Consider the following 12,064-nt stretch of genomic DNA (forward strand, 5'->3'; position numbering starts at 1 on the left):
TGTTGGCTTTTGCTCTCCCAGTTCCCTGCGGCTATAACGATGGAAAGGTTGCCATGGGTGAGGGGAGGGGACTGGACACAATACTGTTACCAATCCAAGAAAATACTTAAGAGGTATTTAAAGATTTAAAGAATACTGTTACGGTGTCGTTAAAATACATACCCTATTTTTTTCTGAAAAACACAACTTCATTCTTTCTCATAAGTAGGATATGAGTTTCCAGGCTGCCCTGATTCTTTTTTTAGTAGGATAATTTTGAACAGTTAAAATGATTTTGTTGTTTTAATCAGTTTAAATAATGTTATTTTAATTCAATTACCAATGCAACAGAAAGCTGCAATCGCTAAGCCATAGAGTCCTGTATATCTAGTAACAACAAGCTTTCAGAGCTCAACCTAAAATTTATGGGCATAAATAGGCCCCTGACCAGCTCTAGTTCTCCGTGACAATAAGTTGTGCAGCCCAGGATCTTTTAGGAGCCAGGCTCTGGTTAAAGTCTACTTCCAGGGCTAGGGTTGCATCTTCCTGGTTATCAGAGCCAGGAAACTGCAGACATGGAACAAGTCAACCAAACGTAATGAGTCAGAGGCCTACGGGCAAGGATGGCGCAGGAAAATGTTAGTCTCTAGTGCACTGTCTTGCTGATACCAATGAATTGTTCTTTCTCTTGTATGATTTAGTTTGAGGGAGCACATGAAAGATAAGGCAGGATGTGAATTTGACCAGGTGTGCATCGTTATCACCAAGCCTAAAAAAAACAACAACTCCCTTCTACATATACAGTGCATCGTAAACCAGCCAGCAAATACTAATGAGTGCCACTCTGTGCCAGACATGTTGGGCTCTTAGAGGACATTGACAACACAGTCCCTTATTTTAAAGAGCTAGTGTCTTGTTGAAAAGATGATTCATCTGTTTATTCATTCATTCATTCATCAAATATTTATTGAGTTCATGTGACATGTGGGCACAGAACAGAAACAAGATAGATATGAGCCCTGCTTCTATGGAGCTTATAATCAGAGGGATTGATATCCAGTAAATGATTCTGTATCTAAGTATTCTCAATTGTAGTCATATGGACTTATTTTCCTTTATTATAAATAAAAGAATCCAAGAAGAAGTGGTATGGTACCCAGGTGTTCATGGGGAAAGTAAGATCTGAACTAGCCCTTGAAAGAAAATTAGGCTGTGCATATGCCAAAAGGGAACCAATTCTCGATGAGGAAAGCTGTGGGGACAGGGTATGGGGTGCATTCGAGTTGATTGACTGATAGACAGCGGAGTCTCTACAGTTGAGAACATATTTCCCAGCTCATCATCTAAGGCAGTGGTTCTCAACCTTCCTAATGCCGTGACCCTTTAATACAGTTCCTCATGTTGTGGTGACCCCCAACCATAAAATTATTTTCATTGCTACTTCATAATTGTCATTTTACTACTGTTATGAATCATAATGAATCTGATATGCAGGATGTATTTTCATTGTTCAAATTGAACATAATTAAAGCATAGTGATTGATCACAAAAACAATATATAATTATATATGTGTTTTCTGATGGTCTTAGGCGACCCCCAAAGGGGTCGCGACCCACAGGTTGAGAACCGCCGATCTAAGATGTCTGCAGGGCCATTGTTTAGTTATTTAGGTTCTTTGGCATGGAAGGTATATAGCATCCCTCAGGTTAGTGCAAGAGAGGGGAGGTTTATTGTAATGGATTAGTATGGCCTGGAGTGTGTTCAGCTGGAGTTAGAATGTAGATCAGGATGCAGAGAATCAACACTTGAAATAAATGAAAAATCATGCTAGTTCTCCACCATCACTGGCCCTAGCTATTTCCCACCTGTGTAATTGTGTTTCCATTACCAACTGCCAATTCTTTATCTCTACTGTTAATACATTCCTTAGTTTCGTAATTTTTATTTGCTTACAGTATCTGCTTCTTCATGGCCGTGGTTCGGCTTAAGTTCCTCATTTTCTCAACATTTTTAAATTTAGATTTTCAAGAGAGGAATTCTCTGACTTGTCAGAGTTCACCGTTCCTTTGCTGGCAGGTCATATGTCAGTGGCTAGCCTATGGCTTAAGTTTACACACCTTGTCCAATTGGGTACACCTGCGATGTACAGAATCCTGTACAAAATATGGTGGCCTGTGGATGCCCCTTTAGCAGGGGTTGAGTTAGGGGAATAGGTGAGCCTGGCATAATGAATGACAATGTCCAATGTAGCTGAAGTAGCAATAACTAATACTTCCCAAGAGCTTACTCTATGTCACTGTGTCAGTCTCTAGTCTAAGAATTTTCTATATTATAATCCTTTTAATCCCATCAACAGCTTTATTGGATAGTTAGTTACTACCATTGTCCTCATTTTCTCCTTAACTGAGGAGGACTGAGGCCTAGAAAGTTCAAGTAATTTGCTCAAGGCCACAGAGCTAATAACTAGCAGAACCAGGATTCTTCCAGGGGTATGTTGTAGATCCCACTGTTTACTAGGCCATGTGGCTCAAAGGGGGTTTTTATGGGGAATGGGTTATAGCAGAAACTAGAGGCAGAGAGTCACTGAGGGGCCTAACGGCAGTTGCAGTGATTCTGGGAGTGGATGCTAAAGGAGGAACTAAGAAAGGTGCAGATGGTTAGGGATGAAGGGATTCATCAGATACATCCGAAAACAAGAAACACTTGTATTTGGTGATAAGTTAAAACAGGGATTTTAAAATAAACTAGAGGCCCAGTGCACGAAATTCGTGCACTGGTGGGGGTGGCGGGGAAGAGTCCCTCAGCCCGGCCTGTGCCCTCTCCCAGTCCAGGACCCCACTGGCCTAAGCCGGCAGTCAGACATCTCTCTTGCAGTCCCAGGACCCCTCACTCCTTACCACCTGCCTGCAGCGGAGGCAGGAGAGGTTCCTCTCACTGCTGCTGCACTCACCAGCTGTGAGCCAGGCTTCTGGCTGAGTGGCACTCCCCCTGTGGGAGTGTACTAACCACCAGGGGGCAGCTCCTGCATTGAGCTTCTGCCCCCTGGTGGTCAGTTAGCGTCATAGCAACCGATCATTCCACTGTTGGGTCAATTTGCATATTAGGGTTTTATTATAGAGGATATTCAAATGAAAAATATTTTAAGTGCCCTCCCAATAAAGGCATTTTTAATATGGACCCTTCCTCCTGCATCAGGGTTTTGGCTACTAATCCTTAGTCTGTAATCCCCCCAAATTGTGTCAACGTCTTAGACTCCTCTGAGTGTGGTCATAGTTCTGCAGCCCCAGTTGATGCCCAGCTCTACCCAGTCTCAGCTCAGGCCTCCATCTTTGCTCTCTGTTTCTCTCTCTGACTCTTGCTTGTTCAGGCCTCCGTCTTTGCTCAAGCTTCACCCTCCTCCCTACCAGTTCTCTTCACACCCTGTACCTCTTTATGAAACCTCATCCCCCCACCTTCCCTAATCACTTTATTTCCCCTTTCTCTAAATTCTTAGGTTTCTACAATCTCTCCTATTGTGAGGAAACCAGTGTTAACCGTATTTAAAGTTTGTTCTCTTTGGAATATATTTTAATGTTTTAGAAGGGGAAAAGGTAGGATGCCTTAAAAAGACAAGGATTTAAGTAGAAGTATGGCAGGCCACACAGTCTGGTTATAGTGCAATCATTTTGGACAATAATGCTGTAAAAGATGATGGTCTATTGAGTAAAAGGTTGTAAGACATTAGAACCTTTATTGTTGTAACGGCTCAGGGCCTCATGGAGAGCCACCAAGACCCTCATTAGAAGAGGCACTCGCTACCACTCTTCATTCTCTGAGAAGAAAGCAAAGAAGGGAAGACATGTTCTGAAGCATAAGAAGTGCTTGTAGCTAGTGTGAGATAGCAGGACCCGGGGCAGAAATGACACCACCCATATGCATTTCTTTAGGGTTTGCTGAAGGTTGCATGTCTATCTTTATCCCTTATATGAATAATAAGCTAATTGACTGTTTTAGTTAGAAAGCAATATTTTTACAGTTAGGTAATGAATTAGGAGGCAAAGGCCTAATTTCTAGTCTTGATTCTAGGTCTAGATGAGCAAATCATTAATTCCTCCGAGTTTTAATGTTTTTTACCTATGAAATGGGAATAATATCCACTCACTTACAGACACTCTAGGTAAAAACACAAGGAAACTGTTCATTAAAATATGAAGTAGTAATTATGCTGCATTGTGGCTGGCCTGGTCTGGTCAAGAAGGGTGCAATGCATTGTGAATAAGAACAGATCAAAATCTCTGTCCCCATGGAGTTCATGCGCTGACTGGTTTAACTGCCAGGTCACATTCACGTATTTTCCTTTTTCATTCTGCTCATTTATCCACCTCTCTGTCTCTCTCTGTCTCTCACTCAATAAATGTTTGCTGAATAACTGTATTACTCTAGGGGTGATTACAAGTGGATCAAGTCTACAGCTTAACTATTGGGGTTCGTGGTGGAACACAAATAAGGAAAAATATAAGGAAGCAGAATTCCAGACAAGAATTTGCTGCAAACTAGCTTTGTGACTATAAAAAACAACCTTGCCCTCATAGCCTCCTCCATAATGAGTGGATTGCCTGATCTCTAAGACACCTTTCAGCTTGAAAAGCTGCAGTCTTTTTTATTCTTGCAGGGCTCACCACTCTCTTGGTGACAGCTGGCACAGTGCCTGAGAACTCTCCAGCTCTCGGGACATGCTTCGCAAATTCCAACAAATTAGATGATGGCAAAAGTCACCATTTATGCTCCAGAGCATGATTACATGCCATTTTCTGCCATTTTCTTATTATCTCAATAGTTTCCCTTCTAGATTGCACATTGCTTCAAGGCAGGAATCAAGAAGAGCAGAATATATGTTATTGTCTGGAGCAGGCAAAACTCTTTTGGCATCAGAAACCTAAATTTGCATTTAAACATTCTAAAAGTATTCCTATCCCCCCTGGGGTAAGTCAAATTATGCCTCTGCTGATTCATATGGTTTACTTATTACCTTGACCAAGTAACCCCTTTTCATAGAACATAGATCATAAAAGTATAAATTTTAGTTCAGCCCTCATCAGAATGATTTGTTCATCCCAGATTAATGAAGTTTTGTTATCTTGCATAACAAGAGAGGGACAATCTTGCAAATATTAGATCATCCCATGCAGTGCAGGTGTATCTAGCCTCAGTATTGCAGTATCAGAGCCGACAGTAAATACCTAACATTTCCAAGGGCCTAGTTTTACTGTCATGGGGACAAAACCCAGTTGCAAGGAGGTGGGGACAGTGCGGAAGTGTCAAGTGTTGTTGGCACACATTCTCAACCAGACTGCCTGCATTTTAATCCAAGCTCTGCTACGTCCCAGTGGATCGCCCTGGCCAAGTCACTCAACCTCTCAGTTTTCCCATCTGTCCAGGGGGGATGATCCTAGTACCAACCTGGAAGAATAAAAGAAATTACTATTTGTTAAATATTTAGAACAGTGCCTGGAAAAAAGAAAGTACTTTATAATTTGGATTATTATTTAGGAGGGAGTTGAGGGGAGAGGAAACAGGAAGAGCAGATGCGTCACATAGAGAAGCTGGTAGTAAAGGAAGGCGAGGAATTGGGCCACACTTTCGGGAAGGGGAAGAATAAAGCAGTCAAGCACAGGTGTTTCTGTGTATTTCACTTCCCAAGATAAGGAGGCGTGTGACTATTTGAAGGTGGATGGAATGGAGCCAACTAACAGGAAGGCAGGCGAGGGAAGGGATAGCTGTGGGGGCAGGATGATCTGTAATAAGGGCACCGGTAATTCGAGGTGTTAGGAGGTAAGTAATTATTGAATAGTTTTCTCTGTATTCCTCAGGAATCCAGCAAGCCTTTATAATATGTTACAAATTTGGCATTGAAATTCGGAATAGACCACTACACCCCTCAGCTGTTCAGTAGATGGGGAGAAATTAGCTGATGTGGGGCGAGCAGAAGGAACTCTGCTAATGAGTAGCTACATTCTGTGGTGCACCTGGGTCATCCTGGAAGAAACCTCCCAGCTAAACCAGCACAGTGGTCACCAGACAGGGCAGAGTGGCTTTAGGAACACAGGCATCAGACATTCTCAGCCAAACCACAGACAGCCTAGCAGCCACCAAGCCATGGCCGTAGACCAAACAACTGGGCTGTGTCCAGATGCAGTAGTGTGACCACTCATATTTCAATCCTTTTCCCACTATTGCCACAGGAAAATAATTTGGTCCAAAAGTCAAGTTCAAAACAACAAAAGCTTCAATGTTCATAGAAACGTAGGTTTATTTCGATAGAGACATGCTGAATACAAAGGACTGAAATAAATGAGTAATCGTTAACATAAAATAATAGAACCTTTTAATAAAAATTAATATTTGTCCTTGAACATTAACTTATCAGACACTGAATAACTGCACAAATAAGCATAATACAAATAAACCTATTTTTCTTGTTCTCCGAAAGTGAAATATTTCCTGTTGCGCACACCAAACAACCCAAGACTAATGACGTGGCAATGGGCTGCTGAAATATTCGCTGCTAGTATTAGTGGAGAGAAATGGTGCGCCTGCGCGTAGGGCGCCTAAAGGAAATGAATGCAACACAGTCATAGTAATCAGTCATTAGCAAGCATTGTAGTTCATTATTAATAATTATGTATAACAGGACATTGTAAAAATTAAGTTATGAAATTTTATTAAAACGTTTCTTACATGCCGTTGTATTGGCTGGGCTGCAAAAATATTGGTTGTGGGCCTCATGCAGCCTGAGTGCCGCAAGTTTGCTTGCTCTACAGCAGTGGTTCTCAACCTTGGCTGCACATTAGAATCACCTGGGAATCTTTTTAAAATCCTGATTTCTGGCCTCATCCTCCGGAAATTCTGTTTCGTTGTTACTAGTGTTGTGGCCTAACTGCCCTAACCGGTTTGGCTCAGTGGATAGAGCATTGGCCTGAGGACTCAAGGGTCCCAGGTTTGATCCCAGTCAAGGGCATGTACCTTGGTTGTGGGCACATCCCCAGTAGGGAGCATGCAGGTGGCAGCTGATCGATGTTTCTAACTCTCTATCCCTCTCCCTTCCTCTCTGTAAAAAAATCAATAAAAATATATTTTTTTTTAAAAAGGAATTCTTTCCACTGATATCTCTGTCTGTTTACAGATCAGGAACCACAAAAACAAGTATGTGTCCAGCTCCACCTCCTTACCTCACCAGGGCTCCTCAACATCGATGTGGAGTGACCATTTGGAAAGGTGAGATCAGAAACCGCCTGGATTTACAGCACAGACGCCCCCACCTCCTTGCTCTGACCCGAGTTTGTGTTAGAAAGGAGAGTAGCTCTAAGAATAAAACGGAAGTTAAGCACACTTCTCTGATGAAGGAGGACCAGATTCCTTAGAGGAGCTGTTGTTAATCACTTAGATTTCCTTCAACTGAGAACTTTCTGAAACTGGATCCAGTCTGATCATGTGACTGACCAATTTTCATGCTCCGAAAGAGCCTGCATGTCACTGATGTTTCATAGTAAAAATAGTTTTGGAGAGTATTTTAAGTCTAAGCTACCCCGGTTTTAATTAGAGCAGGACTCAGTGAATTCCCCACATGGTTAGCACACTCTTGCTTGCCCTTCTGATGAGATCTGTTTTGTATAAAGCATGTAATTCAATAAACCCTCCAGAAAACAGAACATCATACCTAATAGGATGCACAGTTGCTCATTTTAAATTCTGAGCACTTGACTTTCCTCCCTCAAACACCTCTTTTCAATATTTCTGTTGTTACCTGTAGGATTAATTGCATGAATAGCCTTCTGGCATTGTGGGATTGTTTTTGTTTTAATGAGATAATGTGAAAAGTTCCATACTTGACTTTTTGCATAAGTTGAAGTCTTCGTTTTAATGAAAAGTTAGCATGTTCATTTTATTCATTTCCTGTCTAAGGCTGGGTACCATAACTCCGCTACTCAGTATAAGTTGTTATGGATGTGGACATTCAAGTAGCTCAGTTTCTTTGGCCATTAGTTCTCCCACAGTTGGGGTAATTGAAAGACAATCACTTTTGTTCTTCAGAAGATTTAAGTGTCTTTTTCAATAGAGATATAGTATGTAACAATGCCTGAAGGATAAGAATAAGCTAATTGATCCTGAAACATAGCTTATAAGTCAGAAAGCCAATAACATTTTTCTCAACTCACCTTTATGGTCCTATATCCTTTCCCTAAATATGTACATATGATACACATAACCTAGCCCCGTTTTACTCTACACACAGATTCCCCTGGAAAACAAATGAAGGGAATAGAAGGGAGACATCCAGCCTGGCTGGTGTGACTCAGTGACTGAGCATTGACCTATGAGGTTATGGTTCGATTCCCCATCAGGGCATATGACTGGGTTGAACCTCGATTCCCAGCATGGGGCATGCAAGAGGCAATCAACCAATGATGCTCTCTCATCATTGATGTTTCTATCTCTCTCTCGCCCTCTCCTTTCCTCTCTGAAATGAATAAAAATATATATTTTCAAAAAAGAATGGAAATATCCAACTCCCATCTCTTTATCGATAAATGTACTCTAATTTCATTTTTTATTTTTTAGAGTAAATCTTAATATACTTTCCCCTCATCATAAAAAAATAAGCGAGGCTATCTACAGAAACTTTGGAAAATAAAGGACATTAGGAAAAAAAAACAGCTTATTAAACTTTACTTCCACTACTCAAGAAAACTCCACCATCATTTTAGTATATTTTTCTCTTATTTTTCCTCTGCACTTTTCTTGATTTTATTTTACATATTTATGAAAATATTACATATGCATTATTGCATCCTATTATATTTCATTTAACATAAAATAAACATTCCCTAGATTATTTACAAATTACTTTAAAGTAATTTTAATATTCATTAATAGTCTATTAAAAGGATATACTATAGCTTACTTAACCATAACCTGTGTTCAAATTAGCACCATGTTGAATAGACCATCATAACCCAAAATTAAAATGCAGAGGTTTTTAAAAATATATTTGGTTGCTGTTGTTTTTTACCATAAGTTTACTTTAAAGAATAAATAATATGCAAAATTGTAATATTCTTTATTTTTTAATTTCTTTATTGATTAAGTTATTACATATGTGTCCTCATCCTCACATTACCCCCCTTCCCACACACTCAGGCCCTCACCCCCCTGTTGTCTGTGTCCATTGGGCCTATATGCTTGCATATAAGTCCTTTGGTTAATATTCTCTAAAGATGCATATAGTCTGACTTCTTTCTAAAAGAATTCTAGAGATTTAAAATTTCTTCAGCAATGAATGAGAGTTTCTGCTTTGCTTTACCTTAACCAGCTCTGTATATCTTAAAACACACACACACACACACACACACATACACACACACACACATTACTTTGTTGGTTTGATAGGACAAAAATTGCAGATCATGTCTATTTCAGTTTGCATTCCTCCTTATACATTTTTAGGGTATAGTTATATCCTGGTTAGGGTTATTTGTATAGTAAGATTATTTGACTGTTCGATGTGTCTATAATTGATATAGCTTCATGACTTAACTATTCTTCTGGATTACTTGGAAACCAGAAAAATTACTCAGAAAAAGCATATACTTAGCATAATTAAATAATCCAGAGGCTTAAGTGGTTCAAAATCCAGAGTTATTTAAATAGCTTTTATTTCAAAAGCACACATGTAATTACTTCAAACCAGAATGTTTTAATGTCTAAGACATTTATATTGCTTACTTCTATCTTACTCCTCCCAGGGGTGGGGGACATCTGGCCTGTGGGCCATATAAAAACCTATGAAAACATTTGGTCTGGCCCTGCATTAGGGGTGAGTTAATTAAATGTTTGGTCAAACATAGCAGGCTAACTTTTAAGTTGATAATTTTGTATGGCCCATGAATGACGTTATAAATATCTCAATGGCCCTCAAAGAAAAAAGGCTCCCCACCCCTGCCTCACACCAGAAAAATAAATAAATAAGTAAATAAATAAATAAATAAACCCTGTTTATGCTTATTACATCTTTCTCTCTCTATTCTAACAGATCATGAAAGAACAAAGATGGACTTTTTCTTACAATTCCTGCTTCCCCGAATTTGTGTTTTTCTTCCCACCTGAGAATTTTACATTTTGATTTGGATTGTTTCTTAATTTTCATCTTTTTTTACTTTAATTTTTTTTTCTTGTCAGTAATACCCACTGAGAATAGGTTTATTCCTGCCTCTGAACGTTAAATTGACTTCTTGACCTGGATTTTGAATATGTATTTAAGAAATTGGGCAGGATTACATAGATGATGATTGGTGAAAAAGTGAAAAAAAAAAGAAAAAACCATCTTCCAGGAGTTTGTCCCCAATTTCAAACCTTTACCTGAATTTCGACCCATGTAAACACCTTTACATTTTGTGGTTGTTTTGATTTTACAATATGAGTTTGAAAAATCAGTATACACTTTTGACAATGTAAAATCAACATATTGAGGGCAAAATTCAATTAGTAGGACATAAATTAAATGAGACAGAAAAGTTGTTAATTGAAGGCAGGACTATACTATGACAAAAGTTATTTATGCAAAATGTGTGATTAATGTTTTGGAGTTATGTCCTTCTGGGGTAAGCTTGGAACTCAAAGTCCCTACGTCAACATTCTGGTTATCTGCCACTTAGTGACTCTGGAATCAATTTAATTCTCATTTCTCTGTCTTTGAAGACTAAAAGGCATGATGAAGGGCTCTCTTGAAGTGTCATAGAAAACAATAATGAGGCCAGATGATTAGCCATTGAGTAAAAGCAATAGACATCCAAGCACAGCCTTCAGTTCACTACTATTAATTCAGGATTTCTTAAAATTTATTCTCTGGTAGCATAAAAAGGGCAATATTAATAAGTAACACAGTTATCACATATCAAAATTTGTGACTTTTTATGAAAGGGAGAAACCCATTTTGTCTGAATTATAGAATTTTAAAAAAATACTTTGCGTCATATAATATGATCTTGCCTTCCTATATGTTCAACCAGTCTTTTTATCTCTTGTCTTCCCTCTCCTCTCTTCCTCCTTTCCTTTCCTCTTCTCTTTAATTTAATTTATTGTGTCTCTTCTTTAGGAACTGTGCTAAGTAAGGGCCATGCTGTCACCTACAAGAACATTTGGGGAAGAGATGATAGTATCAGGAGTCATGGGAGCCTATACTAAATTAAGCCAAAAATAGTTGAGTCATTTCTCTTAAATAGTTGAACCAGCTGTGAATTAGTTATAAACTGCAATTATTTTCATTCAAACCTGTATTTGAAATGGCTTTATATAACTATCACAAGTCAGATGCTGTACACAATCCCTTGATTCAGATTTAACTCAACACATTTTATTGATCAAGTGGAATTATCCAATAATAAGAATGCTCATGCTTCTGTTACATCTATCTGTCCATCATTTATCTTTGTGGCTGTCTAGCTGTCATCTATTCATTATTTTATTTTTACAAACGAGGGTAAAGTTTACAGAGGGCTTGTCCAATGTTGCATGACTAATATACGAAATCAAATCCAAGTTCAAGTATTTTGATTCCAGGTTGTCCCAATAGCCCAGCAAGATGTGAGATTTGCTACAATGACATTCCATTTATAAGACAATGTGATGTAGTAATATAAGCATGGGTTTTTGGAATCAAACTTGGATTTAAGTCTAGCTGTTCCATTCACTAGCTCTGTGACCTTGAGAAAGTTAATTAACCTCATGCAGTCTCAGTGACTTAATCTATAAACCAAAGCTAATAATACCTGTGAGATTACTGTGATAATGTATGTAAAGTGAGTGTAACACAAAAGGTACTCTGTAAGTGCTAACTGTGATTAATTCTTTGTCCAGACTTATCTCCAACTATATGATATGAGTTCTCAATTTCAACTATAAACTGGCTTCTTTACTGTGTGGGTTTAAATGTCATGAACAGAATAAACTTCAGATCCCTGGCTCTTATTCTTGTTTATAATACCTCATGATTATTTTTGCCCATGCAAAACCTACTCATCTCTCACTTGTTCAAATCTCACCTTGTCC

The 12,064-nt window shown here is 38.9% G+C and overlaps 1 protein-coding gene across 1 annotated transcript in view; it reads left to right on the forward strand.

Moving 5' to 3' along the window:
- Positions 1–10,311, forward strand: part of PTGER3 (prostaglandin E receptor 3) — a 77,478-nt gene extending 67,167 nt beyond the window's left edge. The window contains exons 3-4 of the mRNA XM_081085894.1: positions 7,143–7,234; positions 10,050–10,311. Of these exons, the coding sequence (XP_080942020.1) occupies positions 7,143–7,234; positions 10,050–10,056 (99 nt within the window). The 3' untranslated portion in view covers positions 10,057–10,311. The remainder of the gene's footprint in view (positions 1–7,142; positions 7,235–10,049) is intronic.
- The last annotated feature ends 1,753 nt before the right edge of the window (positions 10,312–12,064 follow it).

This window comes from Myotis nattereri, assembly GCF_964212035.1.
Source record: "Myotis nattereri genome assembly, chromosome: 3".
NCBI classification, from domain to species: Eukaryota; Metazoa; Chordata; class Mammalia; order Chiroptera; family Vespertilionidae; genus Myotis; species Myotis nattereri.